Raw genomic sequence first — 27,715 nt, forward strand, 5'->3', positions numbered from 1 at the left:
TTGTTAGATCATGATACTGTAACACATAAATGATCCACAGCAGACGTCTACTTCTTAATAACCATCCGCTCCTCTTTCTGGACGGTTCTTTGTCTTTTTTTTCCCGTTTTTGCCGGTGTTCGGGATTCCTGTTTCTGCTTTTGTCAGAGCTCATCTATTGGTTGTTGATCGTGTTTCGTCACTGCGATTTGCGATAATATCAAACATGTTATATGTTGTCGCCAATCCAAGATTAGGGAAAGATTGATGTTAAACAGCTCAGATTAAACCTAACAATTGAGATGACGGGAGCGAGTGTGACTCCAGTCAGACTTCTAAGATTTCCTAGACTTCCGTTTTTAGTCTGCGAACGTGAAAATCGTTTGGTGTGAGCGCAGCATTAAACTCATGGATGTTTCCACCATTGTGATCATGCAAGGCCTTTTTCCTGTAGCTGCCTGTTTTTATACACAGTTTATTTATGTGCTACTGGTTTGTCTTCAGCAAATGAAACGCAGCTCAGTCTAGTTTTTACCAGCTGATCTAATTAACTGGTGTGTCTTTCTCAGAATCTTGTCTGAATTAAAGCTGGACGTCTGCACCGAAAGCCTGTGTCCACTGTCAAACTGTAACTTGACAATATTGTGGTAAACTGATGATGAAATAACAATGTGTTCAATTGTACGGGTCAAACTGTAGCTACAATATTTCTGCAGTCTTAGCTTGAGAACTGGACCTTTAACACTATTACTATTGTTTCCTGAACTGTACAACATTTTTCTGAAGCACATAATCAAGTTTTAATGCTGACAGAAATGAGCTGCTGATTCAAGCTGCATAATAATGTATAATTATGACACAAATTCAAGATGAACTGTTATTGAAGCACAACTGAGTGAGGACCAAGCGAACGTGTTCATTTTTTACAGGATGTTTCTGTAATGTCCTCATCCGCATGTGTCTAAGGACAAAGTTTCTTAGACTGGGGTTTATGCAGCCTTTATGTCGGACGTTTCTATAAATGTGCATTACAGTGAGACTGTTTTTAATTATTTTTTTACATGATCATTGAGCAGTAAAATTTCTATGTGTAACATTAATGTCAATGTGAAAGTTGAATCAAATAAAAAGTTATATTTTTTTTAATTGAAAGTAAACAAATGCAATTGCTTGACATATTTGATAGACAATAAACTTAAACGATTTTAATAAATATGTGCCCACTCCTTTTTTTATTCCCCACATTGTCTTCACATTTCAAGCCATTTCCTGTCCTCCTAAAGGGTTAAGTGACGTGGGAACTGTTGATGGTGGCGTGAGCCTGATCAGGCTATCACTATCAGTGCAGCCTTGTCACATGGTTGACCTTTCTGCTAAAGCTTTCCAAACAATCATTTACACTCACTTTTTATTTCGTTCTAACATGCAGCAGCCATCAGAGACCTTCTCTACTTTTAAATGGAGAAAAAGTTAAATAAACTTGTTAGAGGACCAATCAGAAAAGCCTTGTTGTCCTTTTCTGCAGTTTGTTGTCGGCCTTTCTGGATTGTCAGCTAGAATTCAGCTGGAATCGCTGTTCACACAATAACCGAGTCATATAACTAGAAATTGATGCTGTTTTAACATCTTTGAGAAAGTTGCTTTCAAGGTTTCTGCTGTGGCAGTCTGGAGGATTCATTTGTTTTACATGAGGAGCTTAACCAAGAAAATGTAACACAAATGTGACGTCATGTGAGAGAAAACTACATCCAGTTTTAGGTAGACATTGTCTTCCATGCTCGTTTTTTCAGTTTTGACATTTTTATATGAAATTTTCTCTTATCAGTGCCTCAGTTTATGGAAGTTCTGTAACTTTACAAACATGGATGAAAAATATTTAGTAACCTCAGAATTTTCGTTTAGTAATGTCCTATTTTTGAGGTGTGTATATGGGGTAAAGTATAGCTAAGTAACCTCAGATAAAACCTACTAGTTCAGAAATAGTTTAAGCATTAAAGCAGGTGTGTCAAACATAAGGCCCTGGGGCCAAAACCGGCCCTCCAGAAGTCCAGTCTGGCCCGCAGGATGAATTTGGTAAAAGTGAAAATATGACTGCAACATGACATCACGTTGCGGTTTCTCCAGAAATCCGGAAACTCGTAATCACAAACAGACCAATCACAAGGCAGTGCTTTGTGTAACTGCTGCAAGCAGGGGTGTGAGGTCTGGAAGAGGGCGCCAAGCCTCTGCAGCCCTGAGCGAAGCATAGACCAGGAACCAGCGTTAGCAGATGTTGCACGAGTATAACTCCAGCTTAAGACACTAATTTTTTAATAAAGGTAACAAATTCCTAATTTATCTACATAACACTGCATTTTATTTTAAAATTAAAGATTCTGATCCAGTTTTCATTCCAGCCACCGTTATCATGTTTGATGCCTTTCAATTAGTTTAAATAAGTTAAAGTGACAAATGGTTTCAGAGGGAATGTTTTAATGGTAGATCGTTTCCACATGACAATGACACAGTTAAAAATTTGCTCATGTCAATCTTTTCCACAGTTTTCCCTTAATGTAAGCTGGATTTAAGCAGAATTTTGTTTTTGCACCCTCCTACCGTCCATGTAACACTTTTCCATGTAAGAAAATACAGCATTTTAAAACATATTTGGCAATACAGAAGCAAACCCAGTGAGTTTTCCTCCACAACGAATTTTAATAAACATTTCTTGCTGACACATGGACTCTTTGCCCTCCAACCCCTCAACTTTTTTTGAAATTTTTTTACTAAAATAACCCAGAATGTTAACAGTCTATACAGCTAAAGGGCATATTTCAAGATGGGGGGGAAAGAACATTACAATCTTATTTGAACAGTTTATTCTTAGCTAACAAACAAATCTAGCTAGACAAAATAAAAACGATAATTATATAGTGGAAGTCAGGAAAGAAAGAAAAAAAGAACAGGTGGTGATTTTGTGGGGTATTTTGTCTGGCAATTTCTGAAAGGACTTTTGCACTGTTACTGAATACTAAATCTTTGGGAATTACCAATTTATGTGATTCCATCATCAGGAAGGCATCAGAAGTGCCTGTCGCAGTTACCATTCTACGTTTTTTACAAGGCGTTTACGTTGCTCGTCTTTGGCTCAAGGCCTAGTGATCAAACAGAAGGCACTTTTGTTGGCATTACTGATGCAACAAACATGGCAGTTATATCTCAGGGCCTAAACGAATAATGATGAGAATGTAGTATTGATTACTTTGACCTTTTTTTTCTTGAAATCGCCCAACAAAGTTCTTCTTTCTGTGTATTTTACTTAACATTCCTTACCCCGTTTCCTTAAAGTAAAATCAAACACTTAGTGTAATGGGCTTGCATATGAGCAGAAACTTGAGCAGCTACCTGCTGCAGACCTGTTAATTCTGTCAAAGCTCACACAATCCATACTTTTCACTGGGAAAACAAAAAAAAACTAGCAACTTATGTGTGTTTGACTGCTGACGTGACTCCATAAAACACAGAAGGAAAAGGAACAGTGTGGTTGGTAATTTATACAGACATAAAGACCCTGACATAAACCTGACAAGGCAATACTAGATGCAGTGATGCACACATTTAGGCTGTCTATGGAGGACCACAGTTTAAGGACTCTGCTTTTGCCACATTACTACAATAAAGTCGATGTAACTGGCAACCATAGGAAAACCACTGTTTAAATTAGTTTTTCTCTTCTTGTATTGATTTCTAAAAAATGAAGTTGCACAGACTTGAAAGGCTTTGGAGAATCTTGAATTTTCATTTCTTGTGTAACACATTCAAACATGTACAATTAAGTTGCCTCAAGAGTGAATTGTTTTCCCCCCTTTCAGCCTCCCATTGAGTTCCAAAATGCTACACGTGCACAACACAAAATCACTGGAAGTAATCTCAAGTAGTTCTATCAATAAGATCCAACTCATCTGTTGGGCTCAAAGTATTGTTTTAAACCAAAAAGGACAAATATAGTCAAGTAAGATCTTCATGGTTAGGGTTAGGAGATTATTCTAGTGACAAAATTATGTCTGCTTGGAATGTAAAAGCTATGATCGTGACTTCAAGACAAGGAATGCTTTGGAAAAAACCAGTGATGAATGAATAGTAAAAGGGAGGTCATAACATGCAAGAACAGAAATGATTACATAAGGTATCACCTTCATTTCTAGCCTGTTAATTTCATCTCTTTATTGCCAGAAGAAAGTAATTTAAATCCGCTGCAAACATCAGAACTTTAATACTTCTCCCCCTTTATGACAGCCATCTAGGAGAACCTGAATTTGACTAAAATATAAAGAGGTGTGAGGACTAGCAGTGAAGGAAACTGGACTCGCACCGTGACAGTGATGACAGTGTGTATAAGATTGTCTAATGGCCATCATATGCTCGAAGTCAGGACTATGGGTGGATTCTGAATGGAGGTGCAATGGTTTTCTTCATACAGTGGTCTAACTCTGCTCGAATCTTAACGTCAAATCAACTTGGATTCTTTCCCGTTGGAGCAAAAAAACCCCACATATGGCTTCACACAATGTTTAGTTTCCTTTGAGGATTTCACTCCTAGGTTAGTTCTGTCAAACTTTTGTTCACATCCTGCAAATGAACTGTAACTCAGCTTGACAAGATCACTGCTACTGTTCAATTGACATCAATGTATGCAAAGAAAAAAAGAGACAAAAGCCAGACGAACATTAGCGCAACCGCAAGACGCTTCTGCCACCAGGCCGCTCTACCCATGAGCAGACAATCACAGTGTAGCAGCCTTTTGCTACCTCATGGGACTGCTGGGGAGGGTGAACCATTTCACTGGTACTTCATTTACAAAAAATATGGCCATTAAAAAAAGCCATGGACCTGGGAACAGTTAAACAATGAGGAAAAACTTGTGTTAACATGACCCACCCACAACATGAAAACAAGGTAATTCACCTTAGCACTCCTTTAGGCACATAAGTCTCAATGGATCCCACTTGTGTCGTGGTCAGGAATGCTTTTCACACAACAAAAACAGTATGAGGGTGCCTTTATCCAAAATGTGGTGAAAAGAACCGGCAGTTCTATTTAGAAAGACGCTCCAGGTGAAACAAACATCCACTTACAAAGAAATCTACTCCATGTCTGAACTGCATGCCTGACCAGGATTACATCCTCAGACTTATCCATCAGACCGTGACCGCCGTCTCTTCCAGATTTACTGTTGTCTTCTTCTGTTTGTTGTCTTTATTTTTTTTGTGTCAACACTAAAATTCACAATCTAGCCTGGAATATTGCTCAGCAGCTATTTACAGAATCACAAAACAAACAATCTGATCTACACATTCTCTCACATAGCCCATGTTTATTTTTAGTGGTCCTCGTCAAAAAGAAATGTACTACAAAGTGTAAACATGGAATAAAAACAAAACTATTCTGTATAAATGGTCATCATTTAATTACCCCCCCATACCCTAACCCCGTCTCACCCTGCCGTACAACCTTATCTGCAAACTGTACAAAAACCAGATGAGTGTTTTTTTCTAATTTTGGGACCCATTATTAGGCTCCGAGTTTTAGTGCAGATGTGCTGTGCAGTAATATGAGCTTTTTAACCATTTCAAGCACAGTGTCCCATTTCCTTTTCTTTTAGCTCCACTCTGCGATCCTTTTTGTTCAAATGAGAGCTGCTCTCCGTGTGTGTTGTGGCCTTCTGGCGCAACCTGATTGCGATGGTCTTTCCCCACACACACAGCCCCTTTAGTGAGTATAACATTAACCAAGGAGAAAGAACAAAAAAGAAAAAAAAACTTTCACTTACAAATCCTTCAGTGTTTGCAATCAACATTGAGATGTCAGGCCCAACATTTAAGTTAAATTTCTTCTTTTTTTTAAACACACAGCAGAATAAACATTGTTTGGAAGCAAGGTCTCCTGGTGGCAAGTCAAATGTTCAGAGGTCACATTTCTTTTTTTTTTATTTCTTTCTTTTTTGTTGTTGTTTTGTATTTTTCTCGCCTTTCTCTCGACAGCTTAGTCCTGCTTGGCCTGGAGCTGCTGCTTCCAGGCCTCGTTCAAGTAAACCAGTCGCTTGTAGTTGAGAATAAAGAGAATGAAGTTCAGAGCGTATGTGGTGATGCAGATGATGCAGAAGTCCTTTAGGACAAAGTAGAGGATGTAGCCCAGGTAGAGCGAGCCCACCACCGACAAGATGGATGTCGTCATGAGAAAAAGGGCGGCCATTGCACTGACAGTCATTCCTATGGCAAGAAACACAAACTAAAGCTTAGTTTACAACAATCTTGCATGCAGAAGCAACTTGATGACTTTGCTTTTTTCTTAGCTGTCTTATGTTATGCGGCTCCTCGTGATGACACCCAGCTCAACGCTGAGCAGAGAGGTCGTATTATTCTGTTGTCACATGAGGTGCAGTCATTGATTTAAGCTCAATTTCTACAGTGTTTGTGCTTGTTGTACATCACTAGGCAAGGCTTGAACCACCCCTTATTTCTTTACATGTTGCCAACAAAACATTGCAATATGTGCTAGTAAAGATGGAAATAATGTATTATTTCTAACAAGCTTGGAAGTCAGTGTTTGCTATGGAGTCCTTTATTTTTTGACACAGTCTGAACACTGTCAGACAAACCTTCCTGTTACTTATTTAAATGGTCTGTATTTTAGCTTTAAGTTGTATTAAAGCTTCTTCATATGGCAACGGTTTTTATGTCTCACAGATCCAGACTGATCGGGCTGTAAGTATGGCTTTTTGACAGCCACCACAACATTTCTGATGACACGTTGGTGAACAGACGATGGACCAACAGAAGATTCAGATACTGTACATCTCTCAGGTCCTGCATCAAATCTGTGTTGGGATTTTTTTCTTTCCCATTTTTCTTAAGAAAAATTAGATATCGTTCATCTGCACAACAGTTTTTAGACCTGCCACTTCTCCTTTTGTCCTCCACCTGACCAAATTCCTCGAATTTCTCAGGATACACCGCTGAGATGTGCCAAAATTTTAGGTAATAACTTTTTGGGAGTTACCTTGTCAGTGGCAAACATTATTTTATTACTGTCAGACTGTTTGACCTGCAGGGTTTTGCACAGATGAAACTAAAGGAACTGGAACAAATTTGCAATAAGCTGCTGGTAGCCAAGTGCCTAAAGACACTACTTAAAACTGGTTTCTTTGAAGCAAAATGAAGAAATGAGGAGCAGCGCTAAACTTTATGCAGTACTGTATTTCATCGGACTTACAACTATACAACAGTTTAACTTTATATTTGTTAGTATATAGGTCTTTCCTTTCAAATACAAAAACCACACACACAGACTTACATTTACAGTTTCTGATACCTTTGCACATGCTTGACTCATTAGTAATGGGAGCTGTGCTGGATCCCAACACAGATCACTGGGAATAGAATGGCCATAAATCATCATGTTTAAATATGGAGGTGAAACTATTATTAATATCAGCATTCATATTTATAGCCTGCCAGGTTACACTGAAATAAATTTGATTTTATCATGATATACATTCATAATGTAACCTACAACTATTCTCAGTGCAATAAAACTGCTCAAAGATCCTGCACTGGTGTAGCAAAGAATGTACAAGCAAAACACACAGCTATAGGATTAATTTCATGTTTTGCAACAACACTTTCAAGCTGCACAGTGGCATTGTTCAGCGATTAGAGACCTGGTTTGCACATTTTGGATTCCAGTCTGCTCTTAAGAGCATTCTCAAACTTCTGAAATTAACTGGTGTCGCCTTTAATATGCAAATCTAGACCCACTGTGGCCGTTTAGTTTAACTGGGCTGCTGCTGTATTAGTTAAATGAGTGGTAACTGCTGTGGCTAAAAGGACCTCTTGTTCTGTGCCAGCCCCAGGTGGCCAGGCAAGTCTACAGGCCACTCTGCAGGCAAGCACGTCAAACCAGCATCAGTGAGTCAGAAACACCATCAATGTGCTGAGAGGAGAATAAGTCTGTGGCACAAGGGAGAAAGACGTGTTCAAGTTAAACATAAGAAGAGACACTCATGATGACTTCTGTCAGGAATATTAGACTGTTATAAACCAACCTAACGAACTAAAAACTAAAAGCTCATCTCTGCAGCCCTGGTAAAAATGAATGAGAGCTTTCTATTTAACTGCACGATTACATTTATACACTGTTGCTTCATGTGATGTCAGTGTCATGTGAATCAGGTCTGGTCAAATATAGCTGCTACACAAGAAGGCAAAGAGCTGAGTCAGCCCTTGGTGCTTGTGCTAAATAGATTTATCCCCTAAAATGTGCAGTACGAGCAGGTTATATTCACTAAAATAATGTCTTACCTAGTAAAAGCTGAAAGGCATAAAAGACAATCCCATAGACACTGTTGGGTTGGTTCAGTGCACTGTCATTTCCAAAAATTGAGCCCAAGAGTCCAAATCCTTGACCCCACCTAAAACAAAACAGAACAGCAGCAAAGAAACCAGTTACACCTTTATTTAAAGGAAGCGAGACACAGGATCTCATCTGATTCATGTCAAAACTCCATGAGTCTGACTAAATCAGAGCAGAGGGCTTAAAATGCAAAAAGAATAACCAGACTAAGATCAAATGAGGATTTTAGATACGTCCAATCATTTCTCTGCAGTGTTTGTTTTATTATAGTTAAATTACCAGCAGAATTAAACTTTAATGTTTGACCAACTAAAACTGTAAAAAAAACTCAAACTACCACTTTATGCTTGCATCTGCAACCAGTACTGATAAAAATGTCAATTTAAATTGGTGTTACCATTTTGTCAATTCATGGGAAGTCCTCCTCCAAACTGAAGGACTGAGGGTAGAGGACATTGTTTGGACTGACTGAAGTTCCTTTAAGACATTTACTGGCACTGTGATACAAAGACATGCTCAAGAAATAAAGGTAAGCTCTGTTATGCTGGACAAAAACAGAAAACAGTTAAACTGCTTGTATTTATTCGTGTTTAGCCAGTACAGCCAATTCTGTTTGAATATGAGGTTTCAAAGATAGAGGCAACCTTTCTGTTCAGACTGACCTCTAATCAACTCATTTTAATCACTCGATTTTTTAACTCAGAAGTCTATTGGTGCATCATTTAAGGAATTTTTGTCCAAATATGGAAACACGCTGGAAAAAAGCATCTAATTATGGCTGCTATTTGTAAAGAGGTAGAACAATTACATAAAAATCATTGATTTATGTCCCAATTTTTATCTGTGTGTCTAAAATGTCTTTTGTCCTTTGGTCTGACCAACAGTCTACAAGTCAAAGATACTGATTTTTAAAAAATAATACAAAACAGAGTAAAAGCAGCAAGTTATTAGACTTCAGAAACTGTAGTCTGAACAAGTGAGGCAGTGTTGGTACGAATGATGACAAAATAAGCCACAACAAGTGATGATTTACTTTCTTTACACTTGTGAAGAGTGACTGAAACACCACATCAACCACAATAAACCCCAACAGTATCTTCAGCTTGCAAGAGTCAGACGTTTTCTCCTGCGTAAGCATAAAGAGAAAAGACTGTTGATTGAAGTTAATTTAAAAAACATTTTGGATTCACTTAAAGGCCATTTTCAACATCTTTCTTTTAACATCCTGCTCACACATATGTGTCACTCAGTGCAGATGTTCTAGTTATCTCCTCATATCAAACCTGGGAACAGCGTTCCTGTTTTACAGTGCTATAAACATTATACATGTGCAATTAATATCTTGCACCATATAACAAAAAATGCATGTGTAATATGGCAAATGAAATCCTGCTTGCAAGAGTATTTGTGAACAATGGCCCAATGAGTAATCAATTAATCTAGAAGTAATCTATGAGTAAGTTCCAGATACCCAGGTTCTGAAACTTGCCTGCAAACAAATCCCAACAGCCTCAAATGATCAGTTTTTATAAAAGCTGAAGTTCTGCTGTTCAGGTAAGTGAACCGTTATAATGTGTAATTTTTTTTCCACTTGGCTCAACTACTTAGATCTTTATGTATCAAGACATGGATCATTGAGTTTTAAACATGTATTTATAACAATTATACAATTTTCAAGAATAATTAAATAGCTTTCTTACTATATTTTTATTCCATTCACCTCTTGATCCTTGTGTATATAAAACACGGGATCACAGACTGCAAAAAGTCATGCTGATAAATGATTTCCCCATAAAAAGGCTTTCTCAAGAGCTCTACCTTTAACTGGTGCTCTTTAGCATAAGCACAAAACAGGCAATTCAATATACATAAAATATGCAACACTGTACACTATACAAGGTATCCAGTTTATCTATAGAGCTACTGATTATATCTGCTTAATGTAAACTGTTAGACTCTGGGAGAGTTCACTCAGACATCTAACAAATACAAGTACCAAGTCTTTGTATTTCACTTAGCTGAATATTCAGAGATTTTTATTCTGTGAGATTTAAAATGTGGGGTTTGCTTTATTCATTTGTACTTGTATGACTACAGTAAGGTCAGTATGGCAACTGGATAATACAAGTATGCTGAATCGCGGTTAAAAGTTATATTAAGCCTTCTCCCATCAGAAATGAATCTAAGTATTACTGTGACTGATTTATCTGTTGAATCGGAGCCACATGTGAGGGAGACCAGTCCCCTCCACTGACCTCTGAACAGCTCCTTGTAGCCCAGGTGTGCGGTTTGACCCAGAGGACCGATAGCTAATGAAAGCTGCATGACACCTAACGTGGGTGCCTTACAGGTGTGTACCCATTTAATCAACACTAAGCCAGTTTAACCACAAGTAATTTCTGTTCTGGTCAGCAGAGTAAACGTCTTCAGACAGCAACACCATTCAAATGTTCAAAAACGGTATCGTTAGCCTGGACTAGGCATCACCTTCAACGATGAAGTGGCTTTTGACCAGCAGCCGGTGGAGTCTGGTAACACTGACGTACTAAACTTAGTTTAGTTATTTGACAATGCTGTTAATAGCGAGTCCCCACTCATATGTTAGCTTTAATGCTGTTTTGCTAACTGTTAGCTAAATTAGCTTCTTCAAGCTAGACAGCTAATGCTGTGCTTTTTTTTATTCAAAGCTACGAATTTACTTATTTCAGGCAGTTTATCTGTCCGCCAAAAAGCGCTCAGCTCTCCACCAGGTACGGATTGTTGTTAGCCTTTACGGTACAGCACAGCAGTCAAACATTAGCTGAGTGCATTTGACAGTTTAAACCGCGCAGCCCTTCCCAGATTGCCACAATAGCAGCCAGCTTCATTGAGCGCCACAGAAGGCGCTCTTTGCTGAATTCAAATTACCTTGAGCTGAACACTTTTGAACAGCTGATGGAGCTGCTGATGTCGCACATGGCCGTGTAACTCGGGTCCCGTCCCTTTTCCCTCTCGACGTGAAAAGCATATAGAGACAATAATATTCCCAGCAGGCAAACGAGAAGCCTAGCTATTCTTTCCCACCGAGGGGTGGACACTCTCAGGACGGGCGCCGCCATCACTCTCTGGCCTAGCTGAGACACGCATACACACGCAGCGAGTTCGCCTCTGAGACAGAACTGCGACGTGGAAAAGCGTCAGGACGTGCCACACGTTTAGGGGCGGGGTCGCTGTGCACAGGATCAAAACAGTCCTTCAACCCTTACGGTTTATGCAGGAAACGCTGTAATATTTTATACTTTCGACAATTTAAAATGAACTACTAGCGGCTAAAATAATTTGTAAATCCATGTTGTTTAAACCACCATAATCCAAGCAAATTTTAAAAAGATGTTACGTCATGTTACTTTATTCTAATTCATCTAAATGTCGTCATTGTAGAGTAGAAGGGACATTTTCTTTTAAATAAAATATTCCAAAATTAACCAACCAGAGTGAAAACCACTTCCTCAGTCAATGCGACTGGCATGATCACGTGACTACATGTATATAAACACAGGGTGACGTCATCTGTTTACTCGCTCCGAGACTCCTCTGCAAAGAACTACTGCGTTCCTTTTCCAAATGGCGACTGATATCGAAAAATTGGTTTCTTTCGAAGAAACATATTACGATCAATATGACTATTACAATCTGCTTGAATACTCGGGCCATGCTGGCGGCAAAGGGAGGTCCAAGAAGGAAATTGAGCTGAACACGAACCGCCATTGCCCCGCTGGGCATGAGAGGAAGATAGCAGAAAAATATCACAACAGCCAAATGAAACGCAGGAGAACCAAGAGCTCGTCATCCTGATGCATTTCCATTATGTGTACAGGTAGGCTTAACAGTAGTGGTTTTAAAATCGAAAGTAATTCCCCTCTTTATTTCCCCTACAATAGTACAACAGTGATCATAACAGGGATTAAAACAGTTCCACTGTGTGCAGGCTAGTCATGCAGCTTACACCCAAGTCCGAGTCCGCCATATTTTAGTGATCATAGTCAGAAAATTGTTATATTTTCTTACAATTTTGTTTTTATTTTAACTTTACGAATATGCGAAAGCATAAGGGACGAGCTTTTCAACACGTTATGCCACATTTTCTGCTTATTCTATAAGGTACAAAAAGAATACAGTTGTGCACAGAGGTCAGTTTGATACCATGAAAGTATATTTGCTATTTCGATTAATTTGACTTCAACATCTCTGGTGTATGCAGTGGGGCCTTGACAGAAACACTTTATGGTTAATAGAGTCTCTGCAAATGAAAAGATAAAACAACCTTGTTGCATCTTTAATTAGGTTAAATCCACTTCTCATTTATTGTGAAATACCAACTCTTCCATGTTTTCATTTCTATACAGATCCGGACACAGATTTTATTTCTGATGTTGGTCACGGCCAAGTGTTTCTGTCTTTCCTGATTCAGCAAATGGAGTGTTGTGACACCGGGAACATGCCTACAAATAAGCCACGAGACAGCCCTCCATTCCTCGCCTACCCTGTAACAAGACCCACTCTCAAGTTACATCTGTGCAAGAATAGTTTGTGTTGAGCTACGTAGGTCAGTGGTGTTTGCTTGATGAGTATATGTAGACTGTTTAGATATGGTCATGTCTGTGAATATAAAAGATGTACTGTATTTTAATTCAATAAAATATTCTTGATTTGAAATTATCTTGATTTAAGCCAGGTAGGGTTGTTTTCTTCTGTTAATAACTGATAAATTGCACATTTTTTATTAAAATGCATTTATACTAAATATATATATATATTTAATGATCAAGCAACAGATCTCTCTGAACCTCAAATGGCTGACATTAAGGTAACCAAGTTACAGGTAAAAAAAAATTCTCAGGACTAGTATACAACATATTAAATGTTTAAATTTTGATGTAGCACCTTTTTGCAATTTTGTACTGTGTAAATTTAGGATTTTCACACATCTCCCCAGTCTTTTTTTTAGGTATATAGAGTATATCAGTCTTTATAATTACTTATGTGGCCAAATCCACCTGTTTAACATTGCTGAGCTGATATTCATCCTCTAAATAAAAACTGTAGATCCATAATTCTCTCGGTATTCTGATATGAGACTAGAGAATCTCCAGATAAAATTAATCAATTTCTATAATCATGTTTTGGTAAATGTCAGAGAAATTACACAATCCATTTTAATGCTATTACATAAAAACAGAACATGTCATATCTTTGCCAACAATAGCAAAAAGCACATGTTACTACTTCTGCAGTGTTAACTTCTCTTCATAGCTTCCAAGCTTCTCATTTCATTGGTTCTTCACAGCACATACAGAAGCTGAACAGCTGCTCCATGCAAAAACACATAACTGGTTCCTCCATTGTTTTATACGGTGCTCAGCAGATTTGAAACAAAAATCCTCATTGAAGTTAGCTAATTTTGCTCATATGTTGTAATTGTAGACATACCATGGTCACGTCTATGCATGACTTCTGCAGTATCTTCTTTAACAGAACAATGAACAGCTTCAACAGCTAGAAGTTGCACTTCAACAAGAAAGTGTAAAAACACAAAATAGAAAAGCCTATAAATATGTATAAAGAATCGCAAAGCTTATGTGTACAAAAGTTGAACTACTAGCGTAACATTGATAAATACTTGAATAAATTTACTTTTAATGCGTTTCTTCCGGAAATAAGTGCTTTTATTTTGAAGGATTCGATACATTAACCGGAAATATTCCTTTCCTCGCACATATACCATTCTGAAAGCATCTGGGCAGTATTTTTCGTGTTTTATTCTAATTGCCCAGAAAATGCAGCTATGCAATGTATGCAGCAAGGAAACTCCAAAATATAGATGTCCTGTCTGCAGAATAACATAGTAAGTAAACTAATGGGCATTACTTTTAAGCTAGCTAAACTCCTGTTAGCTTCTCAGATTAAGCTGCGTCAGATCGAGTTTAGAAACGATAATAGTTTGTGTCTTTAATAAAACTTTCTCGTCTTTTTGTTGAATAAATAAACACAGCAGTGTTATCAATTGAGATAACGAAAACTAACGACAATATTTACATCGTTTTAAAACTATTGACTGAGCGTGGCTGCTGTGCCAATGCGTTTTCACCACATGTGACGGCAACCCGTTTGGGTCTAAACACTGTTGACATCGTTGGACAAATTACACGAATGAATTGTCTAGACTGGTCTATTTAATTCATCCACTTTTTTAGGTTAATTTCTTGAAGTGACTATAATATTTTGTTTGTGGGTGTGTCCTGTTGTCACAGTTTAATTTTGTCTACCAAATAAATCCCAGCATCAATTCTTGTTGCTCTTACAGCTGTTCTCTTGGCTGTTACAAGAATCATAAAGGTTTGTGAGCTTGATCTTAGTATTTATTTAATATTTAATTGATTTTTTTCGATTAAGAATTCATTTATTTTGGCTTTGGTTTCACTTGAAGATAATGTTCATTCCTTTCCCCCCTTTTAGACACTTGCCTTCCCATTGAGAAGCCCGCATCAAATAATCCTGAGCCTAAAAATACAGCCAGCATTGGTATTATTTTTATGGTTTTCTTCTTATTGTGTCCAAATAAACTACAGTACAGCTTATAAAATTAATTACAGTAGTGAAAAAAGTAACTGGTCCAATAAAGAATACGTTTGTCAAGAATATAGTATTCATATTGTTTAATGAAAAATGTACTGTATATAAATATGTAATGTATATAAAGTACAGATACAGATAATCTGTATGTGAATAGTGAGTTGGGAGGGCTAAATAGATTTATGAATTAGTGTAAATGTCAGCTTTGTGTTTGTATAATTCTATGGGATTATTGCTGACCCACATGTTTTGCAGTATCTACAGAGCCGTGGAGCGTTGATGATGATCTGCATGAAGATGTTATCATTGACAAAGTGCCACTTCAGAAACTACAATTGTTGGGTATTAATTATCCATTACATTTACCTTCTCATACATTGTTACTGAAAGCTGCTGTAAGTTTTCAAAAGAAGGTATAAACGGGGTAAAATAACGATACTCGAGGTAATCTTTATTCCTCTCTCTACAGATCATTCAAAAGAGCTCAGAGATCTCCTCTACAACCCTCATCTCAGACATTTGCTGCGTTCTATCGACAGCGCGGAGAACAAAGACCATGCAATGAAGGCTGCCATGCAGGAACCTCTGTTTAATGAATTTTCAGATCAGTGTTTGAAAATAGTTGAAAATGAAACAAAAGCATTCACATCTCGTGATGATGATTTGTAAAATTCTGTTTGCATCCCTTTTTGTATTTTTTTAAACCACACTTGCTATGCATGTTTAGCAATTTCTATTCCACCTTGCCTAACACAGTATGTATATAACAGTATGCAAATGAATGTAAACTTTTATAAACATTTCCTGAGTCACCACAGTTCAGGCTATTAAGAGTTTGTATTTTTTATTTATTTATTTTTTTAAATATGGCCATTCAGTTCGACAAAACAGTTTAAATATTTACCTATAGAGATCAGCCACAACAGTAGAACCAATCACAGGCTGATGACTGAATAACATACTCGCACAGTTGGACAAAAGATCCTGCCATACCACAGAAGCTGCACAAACACAGCTTGTATAGCACAACCCACTCCCACGCCCCTGCAGGTTATCTGTGGAGGTTTAGTTTTACAACTCACTGGACCCAAAGGAATTTCTTCGTGTCAAACGACAGGATAACCATGAAAGTCCTGAGTTAAATTCCCCAAAAGGAAGCTCCACAATGTTATTCAGAGAGTTTTAATGTTGTGACTGATCAGTTAGATTCAAGTTTGTATATATTGATCTCTTGGTGCCACTTACAAAAACAGATGAAAAATGAAAGTTGCAACTCAGTTACAATGAATCTGACACATTTACCACAGCTGAGAAAAATGGACAAAAGAAACCACTTTATGAAGTATTAAAGCTTTCCCTGAAAGTTATACATTGCATTTAAAACTAGAATGAACATGCATTTTTTTCATACATGATAATATATCAGTGCAATACTTTAGCTAACGCTGAATATAAAGCTTCATAATTTTGATATCGCCATTATAACAAGCTTGTTCCCCATGTTAACACTGCACTTTGGTAGAGAAGACTTTGGTATATTTTTCATTTGAACTGAAAACTTACACAGAATGTGACATGTCAGATACCTGATTGATAGAAAAAAGTATTTCATGGTATATACTAAGAAAAAGTAGCAAGTTGAATATATATGTTTCATAATTTTCCTGTTTAACTTCAGTGTAGTGTCTCCCACTTCACGTCATTTTGCTGCTAGTGAACGTGTGTGCGTTTGTAATATTCTTGTGCAAATCTTGCTTACTTACATTTCTAAAACAAACTACATTACTAAATGTGAATCTCAATTCAACCAAATTAATCTATTCAATAAATAACCTTCCTAATAAATATATCAACCAACAGCTCATTTGTAATTTAAGTTTAGATTTTAAGAAGGGCACTTGTCACAAAGCATAAAACACTGATCCTCAGGCAGATGTTTCGCAGAGGCAGCCCTCTGACTGGTAGAGGGGTAAATATTGTGCCACATACTTTCAGGTCAAGATAATAATTCGTTTTTTAAATCCATGTTTGTCTTGTTCTGCAATGACATAATCATCATCACACTTTTTATATGTTAGACACATTGCACATGTTCTGAGAAGAGCTTTAGAAATCTCACTTGTTCAATCTCAAAGAGATGATTTTTGACTTCATAACACTGCGTTATTGTACCCAACCACCAGTTTCAACATTATTATATACAAAGGTGGGACTTCTGGCAAATCTCTGGATCCTTGAATTACAAAAAGGTTAGACTTGGTGTTCTAAATTAGATGCAAAGTGGAAGTATAACCAGGTTTGTTGTAACTAAGTTTGTTTCTTTTGTGTTATTTTATGACAAACAGCAGCTTTATTGCCAATCGTGTCTGTTGGATGATGACCGCGTCCATATAACTTTTATTTTGAAGTAAAAAAAAAAATCTCACAAAGTTTTCTCTAGCAGGATCTCATTGAACCCTGTCACATCGCTCTTCAGGTCTGGGTGTCGGTCTGCATACAGAAGTGGAGATCGCTGATAATGCAGCTTTACAGATCCCTGTGAAGAAAATTAAAACGTATCTTAAATGAGTAACTTAAACTAATATCACCCAGTTAAGATATTTTGCAGATGGTGTGAGTATGTGTCCTCACTTTGGGTTGAGCCCGTATGGAGGCAAGCCCCTGCTTGTACTGGTTGGTCTTCACCTTGTACTCTCCTCTCCTGGATGGCAGATTGAGCGAAGTCATCACAGACATCATCTTCTGGAAGCCTGTGGCTGTGAGAGAAACTGTTATGGATGGAGCAGAGGCCAGAGCCAGGCCCATAGGCCAACCGCACACCGCAACAGGCTCCGGGATGCTGGAGAGCTGCACGGAGCCCCGTTCCCTGACGACAGGGTTCAAAACTTGGTCGTCCTCCTCCTCGATGTCCTTTGCATCATCAAGTTCAACGTCAGCCAACGATTTCAGAAGTGTCTGCAACAATAACGAAACAGATTCATGTATTACTTTGAACTCCATGTAATCAATAAGCACAAAAACTAGTGGTTAAATCTCACCCTCCATTTCTTCCAGGTGTTCTGAATCACTGCAGCTGCTCTGTTCCATCTCCGGACCCGCTTCCTGACCAACCAAGACCTCACCGCTGCAGGCAGCAAAAACACTTCCAACGATAAATATCTGAGTCGTTCATTCTCCAGGTTTAATCAACACAAGGTTGGCGTCATTAAAAGAAACATGTACATGCTCCCATTCAGAAGTAGCATCAAAGGGGCATATGTCAGCAACAATTAATCACATGAGCTGTTGTGTGTGGCAGGATCTGTGTCTGATGGGATAAACAGATTGAAAACAGTGTGTGCAGAAACCACCAGCTGGTTCTCTGTTGACCAGACATTAGGTCATAGCCGGCAGGTACACAAAGTGGGATCAAGGCCACGCAGCTTTGGTGATCCCACTCAGTCCTGCCAGGCCAGAGCATTAAAGTTTACCTGCTTGGATCAAAGTAGCAGACTGTCGCCGGGTGATGTGTTTGCGACGCTGATACCGCAGCCAGCAGCACTGGATGGAGAAGGCACACTGATGTAGTATCTTCTTCCTCTGATTCTCCAATAAATCTAGCTGTGAGACAAGACAGGTCAGCTTAAGTGATGGAATATTTCCATCAGCTAAATATTATCAAAATAAAAAAAATGTATTAGTATGTTTTTACTTGGTTATTTACCATCTCCTGAGTAAGAAAAACTTTTGTCTTTCCACAGTGCACCAATGAGCTGCGTTTATCACAGGACGGGTTGTGTTGGAGCGCCACGCTGAGAAGCTTCTCCACCTCCAGCTGAGGTGTGTTGTTGCTGTCAGCCTTCAGTTCTATGGCAGAGAGGTCAGCAGGAAGCAGATTAAGTTTATATAATGGCCCAACAATACTAAAGCTGTCTGGAGAGTTAATTACTGCACAGTATTTGACTGAGGTAAAGCTCAACAGAAGGGCAACAGTTGCTGAGATTATCACTGAATTCAATGCATCTAGCAGATTTTATATTTAAGCACAAAGACAAAGTGGATGATAAATGTAAACGTGCAGCAGCATTCAAAGTGAGTTAGCAACAATACTATGTGTTAACCTGCTAATGTTAAACAGCTCCAATGTTTAATCAACCTCAGCTTAACTCATTCTTATGTTAGTGTAATCTAGCCTTCCCAGTCAAAGTACTTTATATTTTTTTGGATGCAATTGATAAAAATCTTCTCAAAAATATTAATTTGTCATGAGGAAGGCAAAAAAAAGCCACTTAATTTACAATTATATACTTAATAACATACATTTTATATAAACTCATATGTATAAATGTAAAATTCTACATGTATATGTATAAATATAACAATAACTACATATACATTCATGAATAAGTATTTATAAATTTCCCTTCAGGGTTTAATTAAGCATTTTTTTTCCATTTCATTTACAAAAGTATTGGGTTTTAAAAATTTCTGATATTCTTACTGTCATCTGTGTGACTCAGACTGTGCTAACGTGCACGAAATGCAAAAACCCAGAAATTTTAAGAGAAATCTTTTCAACAGCATTTAAGATATTTTGTAAAAGCTCGTTAATATAAAGCTCTTAGTGTTAATTCAGAGGATAACTGAAGTCATGAACATTTATCTTGAGATCACAAAGTCTACAAAATTTTATAGCTATGCCTCCCAAACCTTTTTTTAAATTTTCTAGTGTGAACCGAAGTGGCAGACTGATCAGCTGATCAGTCATACTGCCTGCACGGTGAAAAGCAGCCAAACAGTGGGGTTAACATTAGGTTAAGCAGCATGTAATGACAAAGACTGAGTAGACACGCATGCAAAGCGAGCACCAAGACATGCATGCATTTACCTGAAAAGTTCAAAGCTGTTTATAAAATTTGTTAGAAAGTCTTGTTTTTAAATACCAAACTGAAAAGTCCCAAGGAGAGCAGAGAACTGAGGATCACATTTACTAAGAGGACTAATGATGGGAAAGAAGAATAAACCAGCAGACCTAAAGAGAGGAAATAAAATCACTCTTTGCCAGATGTAAACATGCAAAAATTGACCATAAATTGATCCAACAATAAGAAGTGCTTACCCTGACCCCCTGTTCTTGAACATCTTTTAAGCAGTCCATAACGTTGCATGAAGCTTTGGAAAGGAATTCTGTGCAAGAAAAATAAAAAACCAAGATGATAAATAACAAAGAGAAATTAAACTGTTAATTCTAAGTTAATAAAGGGTTAAAAGATGCACCTTATTGGAAAACCAGCCGCACTGATATGAATGGTTTCTACAATCCCACAGGCCTCCAACTGCATGATAACCTGACAGCAGACACAAAGGATCAAATAAAACATTTATCTTTTGTTAAAGCAGTAATCATGGGATGCTGAAAAACAGTGTTAAATGTGTTAGTAGAGCATCTACCTCTTCTTTTTTAAAGGTCATCGGCTTGCAGTCAGGGTTTGGTTTAATGCAGCGAGTGTAGTGAGGAGTTGTGGTGTGCAGGATCTTCATCAAGCTCTCCAGTGAGTTCTACAACCAGACGTTTACATGATCAGTGACACGACTCCAAGGAAACACCACTCAGGCCGACAAACTGGCGATAAAGACTTGACTTTTCTCCTACCTTGAACTTGGAGACCACAGTGACTTTACTGAGCCCCTTGGTGGTTGGGTTCTCCGTTACCTTGTCAGTGAAGAGCTGGTGTAGCAGAGAGTTGTCAGACTTCTGCAGCAGGCTAAGGAGCTCTGCTGGTACTGGGTCCTAAAATGCAAAACCCAGTAGTTAAATATATGTAAGTGTAAATAACATACATAAACATGGGTTAGCAGCTTTTCCTACCTTGTTTTTCTCCACCATGCCTTCTATCTGGTAGTTAACTTTGCCTGCATAATGGGCCACAGTGAAGTGTGGCACCTTGCTGAACTTGTCCCAGCTGATGTTGGTATTATCACAGAGCTCCTTCTCCAAACGGACCCTCAACATTTTTGCATCTGAGACACGATTAAGACGACTCTCCTTTAGAAGTATAGAAAATAGAACGTAATATTCACTCACTGTAAATACAGTTAATTTACCAATAAATCAATATGTATACTGTACATATTTTTTTGTAATTATTATAGCATTGTGGCTACAGATGAAGATTTTTTTATTCTATTTCCTTTTGTGCATGCCCACAAACAAACAATATACTGTAAGGTTCGGAAGCAAATTCTGTTCATTAAAAAAAAAAGAGACATGTTTGATATTACAACCAAAGAAGATCTTGCTTAGGTAATACCAGTTAAAGATAAATAGCCAACTTACCTCATTAAGAAGAGAAAACACACTGATCGGGGTCCCTTCTATAAGATCCAGACAGCTCTGGTTGTCTTGGTATTTAACGAAGGACCACTCCAATCCCTCTGATAGATATTCCTCCTGAGAAAGGTAAGTAACACCGACATTTGAACATGAAATCTATTTTTTCCCTCTATTTTTCACATCATAAACAAGAAAAGCTCTTGTCAATCATCTGAGATTTCTTGAAAACTGAAGCTTCGAGTATCTGAGGCCTGGACGTTTATACAACAAGCTGGTCAGCAACACATAAAGTGCAGCCCTGCTGACATCAGTGGATTTGGAAGAACTGATCAACACTACCTGCTGAGCTCTGAGATAATGTGCCACAAAGTGCTGCTGGAGCTTCTCGTTGGCGTAGTTGATGCACAGCTGCTCCAGGTTATTACAGTGAAAACACTCAAAGCCGTACACATCCAAGACTCCTGCAGATTACAGCGGAGAGCTGAGTGAACTTGTTACAGAAACTGTAAGACTACATTCAGCACTGTCAGAGAGAATGATGCTTTTACCTATGAAGTTGCACCATGTGGATTTGTCTGCACATATGCTGTTGTTGATTAATGCAACCAGCCACTCAAACAATCTGGTTGGAAAAGAAACGCACTTAAAAAAAAACACATCTAAGGGCATTTAAAAGAGTACAGTCAGCACAGGAAGCATGTATTGTTCTGTGTACGTGCAATATGACCACAGCATCAAAACATAGAGAACCTGTAAAAAAGAGACATGCTGTTTTCTCCTCACTGTTTTCTATAAACAAAAAGGCGTGCTAGTTCACATTGAAGTGTTTGCTGGGGAGGAAATTGTGACGCCAACTCAAACTCATACACACAACAAAAGCAAGCTCCTGGATCACTAGCCTTTAAAGCAAAATATCACTGTCTAACAAACTGCTGTTACTTATTGACCACATTGTTGTTCTTACTGGGCGTAGATGACCTTGGCCAGGCAGTCTCTCCTCACACTGCACTCTGCCTGGGGACAGGGCTTAAGCACATTTTGCTTCCCCGCCTTCAGAGTTCTCACTCTTAAACATGTCTGAAGCTCTTCAGCAGAGACACACAGCAGCTCAGCAGCTCTGTGCAAGAAATCTGAGACACAGGCAGAGGATGTCGTACATCAAACATGTAGTACAACTGAAATGAGAACTTTAGAAATAAATGCACTCAAGATCAGCTGTACTGATCATACAACTGTTGCTTTAGTTTTCTAAATGTAAAACTTGTTTGCTTATTAAAATATCAAACTAAATCATATCAAATACCTTCAGATTGTTTATCAAGTTGACATGGGTTTGATTCATCTTTTGAGGGGGAGAAACTCACGTTCCCCAGCTGGAGAATCCCTGCTAAAATCTGGAATGAAAAACCAGAGGATAACTCAGCTGTAAGCAGTTATCGGTCTATTCCTAAATGTTTATTTTTGTATAGTACTCATCAATTATTATAAATACTCTTGCAAAATCATTTTATGTTATTAAATCTTCATTTGCTGCTTTTTTTTAATACGAAATAGGGGAAGAAGTTTATCTTACCCTAAATATTTGTCTTTGATTTTCTGCATCAATTCCCAGATGAAACATTGCCTCAATTGTCTCATGAAAACGATCCTCTGTAAAACATTTCAGATCGTTATTTGTGGGGAAAAATAAACTAAAATACATATGAAACATAAAGAAAAGGCAAAGCTATGCTGTAATGCAAAGAAAGAGCTGAACACCAACCCTCAATCTCTTTTTCAGAATTCGGCAGCCAAACAAAACATTGGTCATGTGACATCTTCCACTCATTTCGCTGCTCCTCTGTAGCTCCTCTCATCATCTGAAATGCATTCATCTCTTAATATGTAGTTCCCCACGTGCATTAATACAATAAAGAAAAACCATGAGGTTCGATGCACATCTGTTGACTCGCCTGGTAGAAGATGTGGAAGTTCCTCTCATTAACTAGTTGACAGGCCACCCTGGTCTTCTCAAGCAAATACGTTTGCACTGAAGCCCCAACTAACAGCTGATGCCTGTGTATAAAAAAATAAGCATGCTGAACAGATTGAGCAGAGCCGCTGAGGCCGCAGTAATAAAGACAAATGCAGCAGGTACCTGTCGAGCTGAAGCTGGATGTACTTTCCAAATCGACTGCTGTTGTTGTTGCGAAGGGTGCAGGCATTACCTACACGGAGGGAACGCTGCTGATGAGTGACTGTTAACACTTAGTTTTCACTTTAAGAAAATGTCTCAATTTCCTCACCAAAAGCCTCCATTATAGGATTAGAGTCTAACACTCTTCGCTCTATCCTCTCCACTGTATCCTGACTCTTCATCACTGAAGATGAGGCTGCCACAGTGGCATAGTACTTCATCAAGCAACGAGATGTCCATGTCTAAAAGGAAACAAATCATTTACAGACCAGCTGCAATCAAAATACCACGAAAACAAACATAAGTCCCTTAAGGACGCCCATTTGTTCCTAACTGATAATCACTGAGTATCTGACTGTTCTGACTTCAAACTGCCAGAAAAGAGTGACCTGTTAACGTTTTCCAACAGTCCAAAAATTTCATATTCAGGCTACAAAAACAGATTAAGGCCTAAATATCAGACACAGTCTAAAGTTAACACATGTATGAGGTGGGACTACAGAATGTTAATGGACCATGTGTATTAACTGTGAAAACAGCAATTAAAAAAATTATGAAAAGCTTAAGCTGGAAGCAAATTAGCTACTAAAATGTAAAGAAACAAATCAAGTCCTCAAAGTTTGAGAATTTCTAACTTTAGACTGTGGCATATGCTGTATGTTAAAAAAATAAAAAATAGAAAAATGATGTTTTCATAACTTTAAACACACAGACTTATAATTCTTAAACAAGTCAGCCATGTTTCTAATCTGCCTAGTCCAAACACAGTAAACTGCTACTGTAAACCCAGTTTTAGATGTTCATTTGTGGCAATACAAGCAGCCAAAAAGAAATAACTAAATGTTAAAACTCTGATGTGGTAGGTTTATTTTATTACTTTTTAAATTCTAAGACACAATGCTGTATGTGCTGGTTTACCTTTCCAGCTCCACTCTCGCCGCTGACCACCAAGGACTGGTTCACTGGCTCAAGCTGACCCTGAATGTTCCTGTAGGCCTCTTCCGCCACAATAAAGATATGTGGTTTGGACTCCTGTTAAAAGACAATATGGCTGTGATTTAATCCTTCAGAGATGATCTCTGAAAATACAGAATTCCTCCTTTGAACACCCTCTTCAAATCAACACTCCTGATTTTACCACTACCCAGTGAGACAATACTGGTGTGATGTAAATACCTGGGGCTGAAGAGCATAGTGATACTCCTTCATCACATCCAGAGAGTACAGATCTGGAATGGGCTGGAAGGGGTTGAGAGCCACCAAGGTACAGCCAGCATGGGTGTAGAAGACTTTCACACTGTACCTGGCCTGCAGACATTTCAGCACTACCAAAGAAAAAAAGAAAGTACACTCTTCCAGTCAACCTTCAAACATACACATTTCCTCACAGATTATGTTTTAAACAAAAAGGAAAAACTTAATTATATAAGATAACATGATCTATAAAACATTCAATTGCAAAGCAGTCTATTAATGTAAATTAAGAGGGATACAATCACAGATCCTGAAGCATTTAGATGCCGTTGCCTTGACTTCTACAGTTATTAATCTGTGCCGTTACATCCTTATAGTGAAACTAGGCCCTTTGAAATTGACCTGATTGCAAACGTTGATCACAGAGTTGGTATTTCTGTGCTTATCTCAAAAGAATAAAAATAAGGTAAATATTACAAAGCTACTTGGATGTAAACAAAGTCCTTGGTTCTGACATTTTAGTTAAACTTGTCTTCTGTCTTTGTGGATATTACAGCATTTTAGCAGCACAATCATTCATGCATTCACATTTCTACAGATTTTATACTGACGTAGGCAAATAAGGGTGTTTTTTTTTTTTCACTTGACAGGTTTATTTTGAATATAACAAAACCTGATGCGATTTCTCTGAAGGTGCAGATCAGCTGAAGGTCTGTTAAGGCTGCCATTTGAACCTTGGCAGACACTAAACAAGTAAATAGAAACCACCTAAAAGGTTGTTTTCAGTCAACTTTAAGACAAACTCCAGAGCCATTTGATTGTAGAATAAAAAAAACACAGCAGGGACAAGAAAAAAACATTTAAAAAAATATTTTGTACAATCCTATATATAGGAGCCATGTTGCCCATTATAGTTTGATACAGCGGTCCGAAGCATCATTTGTTTCCAACATTTTCATTTGTGTGTGCAACACAAGACTTCCTGAGATCACTCCTGTATACATTTTACAAGTTAATTGTAGCATCTCTGCCATGTCAAGTCTACCCAAACCCAATGAGCTCACTTCTCCCAAAAGAGCTTTGAAAGGTAGGAAGTTCTGTCATCAAAATATACATCAGAGAAGCTGATCAAAGTGTGCCCTTATGCATATACTGGGTCAACATAAAATAAAAGTGTACAGACAGACCTTAACATGCAGAAAGAAACAAAGCAGCATAAGAAGGAAAAAATATGTTTCACTTACCTCACAGTACAACCAAGCCTCGTGACACATAACATTCATTTAAATTATAGCCCTTTTAATACCTGTTGTTGGGGTCACTGGGTTAACTTTGGTAAGGTCATCGTAAGTGTGCAGTTGGTCTTCATCAATGAGGAAGGCTTGAACTTCCCCCTCCAGTGAATCATTTAAGGATGGGTGAGAAGACTGGACCTTCTGGGTAAATCCTTTCACCTATGTGGATAAGGCAAAGGGTAAAGTTGACAAAATCCACAAAATATGATGTAACTGAAGCCAGACAAATCAGAAGTGTGTTGTCATACATGTTGTGATTAGCTCCCAAAAAAATAACATGACATTAAGTGTGATTGTGGCATGCTCATCAGCCCAATTCAGCTGGTTAGTAAGTTCTGTTAAACTTTTCTGTACTGAGGAGCCTCTACTCAGTGACTGCTAGCTGCTGAGCCACCTGCTGCACAACATCAGGGTAAATGCATTTGTGAATTCAGTCACAATTAGTCCAGCCGGACAAATGTTGGTACATTTTATCCTGCCACATGACCTGGACCTGCAGGTAGTCTGCAGACTGTCAGCTGTCCATGGCACTGAGTTTGTACAGACAGGTTTAATCCAATAGGAGGTAGCCTACATCCCATCATTCTGCGAGGTCACGTTTAGAACATGTGAATAATCTTAACGTCATTAATTTAATACCCAACACTACAGGACTAATACCCTGAGTGTACACACTGTGGCGTGAAGATAATACACACAGTAGAGGGATATGTTTAGTTATGTTGTGGCTTTAAAGACAATCAAATGACTTAAGTAAAAAAATCTAAGTCATATATAGATATATCATATATATATGAATGATGGATATGAATGCAACTAACAATGTATACATTGTTAGGAACAGTACGTTAAAAGGAATTTTTCAAGCTTTTTAACATGTTTAAATTGAAAAGTTGTAATAATAATAAACAATATCAGGCAACAAATATTACAAGCACACACACAAACACACACACAACAGTTTCACTGTATTCTTAATTTTACCTCGAATAGCGCAAAAGGAGACAGGTCGCCGTCTTCATAAACTAGTTCGCGTCGGGCGCAATGATTTTGTTATTCGATAACAGGTATGTATGAATAAAATGCATTTAAAACCATTTAAATGTAAACCAGATAGATAATTTTTTTCCAAATCAAAATAAACACATAAATAGCTTTTATATTTTTAAAAACCAGTGGGGTAATTTCTGAATCATCTGCTGAGGAACTGTTAATGGGTGCTCCTCATGCCCTAACTTACCGCTGCACCTCCATTTCTGAGTCCAGCTGAACCGTCGCGTCTGTCGTTCTCAGAACTCATTGATTTAGTTGTGTCCCTCGTATCTGTCTAAAACGGCAGTTGAAACTTTTTGACAAGACAGTAACTTACTTAGAATTGAAAATAACTGTTATTCTTCTTTGAATATCCTACACTCAACATTTCCATTACTGTCAGCGGTATCTCAAGGACAACTTATTGTGCCTGGCGCTGGACATCCGACTGCCTCCAAACTCCCAAACCAGACTTTATTCCCGCCCTCTTCCTGACGCTTCCAAGGCTCGGTATAGAAACATGTGTCACCTCCAGCTGTGACTCATAATAGTAAGATGGGCCCTAAAATTACAACAAGATGGTCGTGTTATTTCTACAGCCGTATGAAAATGCTCTTTTTTGATTTTGCATTTTAATTTAACTTATAAATAGGGTTTCATAATATTTGTATTATCATCCAGTTGCCTCTTTATTTGCCGCATAACTTTTTTTACACTAATTAA

At 38.0% G+C, this 27,715-nt stretch overlaps 3 protein-coding genes across 5 annotated transcripts; 1 reads left to right on the forward strand and 2 right to left on the reverse strand.

The window, feature by feature from the left end:
* Window positions 1-5,609: 5,609 nt before the first annotated feature.
* On the reverse strand, window positions 5,610-11,531 carry vkorc1l1 (vitamin K epoxide reductase complex, subunit 1-like 1). Its single transcript, XM_042009227.1, has 3 exons — window positions 11,278-11,531; window positions 8,319-8,428; window positions 5,610-6,227 (listed from the first exon to the last, which is right to left on the reverse strand). Exons 1-3 carry the CDS (start codon window positions 11,466-11,468, stop codon window positions 6,001-6,003), a joined length of 528 nt encoding a protein of 175 aa, XP_041865161.1. The 5' UTR covers window positions 11,469-11,531; the 3' UTR covers window positions 5,610-6,000.
* A 2,552-nt stretch (window positions 11,532-14,083) lies between these two features.
* Window positions 14,084-15,799, forward strand: znhit3 (zinc finger, HIT-type containing 3). Its single transcript, XM_042009228.1, has 5 exons — window positions 14,084-14,254; window positions 14,714-14,745; window positions 14,866-14,931; window positions 15,238-15,324; window positions 15,452-15,799. The coding sequence occupies exons 1-5, from the start codon at window positions 14,187-14,189 to the stop codon at window positions 15,649-15,651; spliced, it is 453 nt and encodes a 150-aa protein (XP_041865162.1). The 5' UTR covers window positions 14,084-14,186; the 3' UTR covers window positions 15,652-15,799.
* LOC121654875 (unconventional myosin-XIX) lies at window positions 15,557-27,560 on the reverse strand. Of its 3 annotated transcripts, XM_042009222.1 has the most exons (24): window positions 27,201-27,556; window positions 25,972-26,119; window positions 24,648-24,796; window positions 24,390-24,503; window positions 23,581-23,713; window positions 23,433-23,502; window positions 23,248-23,350; window positions 23,058-23,154; window positions 22,869-22,945; window positions 22,599-22,689; window positions 22,260-22,425; window positions 21,844-21,917; window positions 21,635-21,756; window positions 21,299-21,412; window positions 20,831-21,007; window positions 20,615-20,752; window positions 20,413-20,520; window positions 20,239-20,309; window positions 20,081-20,148; window positions 18,686-18,828; window positions 18,453-18,582; window positions 18,021-18,106; window positions 17,614-17,937; window positions 15,557-17,518 (listed from the first exon to the last, which is right to left on the reverse strand). In XM_042009222.1, the coding sequence occupies exons 1-24, from the start codon at window positions 27,258-27,260 to the stop codon at window positions 17,405-17,407; spliced, it is 2,877 nt and encodes a 958-aa protein (XP_041865156.1). In that variant the 5' UTR covers window positions 27,261-27,556; the 3' UTR covers window positions 15,557-17,404. The 3 variants fall into 3 exon arrangements, with proteins under 3 accessions (XP_041865156.1, XP_041865157.1, XP_041865158.1); XM_042009223.1 differs by lacking the exons at window positions 15,557-17,518; window positions 17,614-17,937; window positions 18,021-18,106; window positions 18,453-18,582 and adding an exon at window positions 19,850-19,993 and having other exon boundaries at window positions 18,715-18,828; window positions 27,201-27,560; XM_042009224.1 differs by lacking the exons at window positions 15,557-17,518; window positions 17,614-17,937; window positions 18,021-18,106; window positions 18,453-18,582 and adding an exon at window positions 19,905-19,993 and having other exon boundaries at window positions 18,739-18,828; window positions 27,201-27,560.
* Between the last annotated feature and the right edge of the window lie 155 nt (window positions 27,561-27,715).

Source organism: Melanotaenia boesemani, chromosome 15 (assembly GCF_017639745.1).
Source record: "Melanotaenia boesemani isolate fMelBoe1 chromosome 15, fMelBoe1.pri, whole genome shotgun sequence".
In the NCBI taxonomy this organism is placed as follows: domain Eukaryota; kingdom Metazoa; phylum Chordata; class Actinopteri; order Atheriniformes; family Melanotaeniidae; genus Melanotaenia; species Melanotaenia boesemani.

Bases quoted from the DNA above. Each gene is read 5' to 3' on its own strand.
- vkorc1l1 (XM_042009227.1), bottom strand. From the start codon at position 11,468: ATGGCGGCGCCCGTCCTGAGAGTGTCCACCCCTCGGTGGGAAAGAATA. The intron at 8,429-11,277 runs GTAATTTGAATT...GTTTTGTTTTAG, and splicing joins TCAAAAGTGTTCAGCTCAAG to GTGGGGTCAAGGATTTGGAC. The intron at 6,228-8,318 runs GTAAGACATTAT...TTCTTGCCATAG, and splicing joins TGCCTTTCAGCTTTTACTAG to GAATGACTGTCAGTGCAATG.
- znhit3 (XM_042009228.1), top strand. From the start codon at position 14,187: ATGCAGCTATGCAATGTATGCAGCAAGGAAACTCCAAAATATAGATGT. The intron at 14,746-14,865 runs GTTTGTGAGCTT...CCCCCCTTTTAG, and splicing joins CTGTTACAAGAATCATAAAG to ACACTTGCCTTCCCATTGAG. The intron at 15,325-15,451 runs GTATTAATTATC...CTCTCTCTACAG, and splicing joins TCAGAAACTACAATTGTTGG to ATCATTCAAAAGAGCTCAGA.
- LOC121654875 (XM_042009222.1), bottom strand. From the start codon at position 27,260: ATGAGTTCTGAGAACGACAGACGCGACGGTTCAGCTGGACTCAGAAAT. The intron at 23,155-23,247 runs GCGAGTCAACAG...AATGCATTTCAG, and splicing joins ACTTCCACATCTTCTACCAG to ATGATGAGAGGAGCTACAGA. The intron at 20,149-20,238 runs GTGCATCTTTTA...TTTCTTGCACAG, and splicing joins GCGGCTGGTTTTCCAATAAG to AATTCCTTTCCAAAGCTTCA.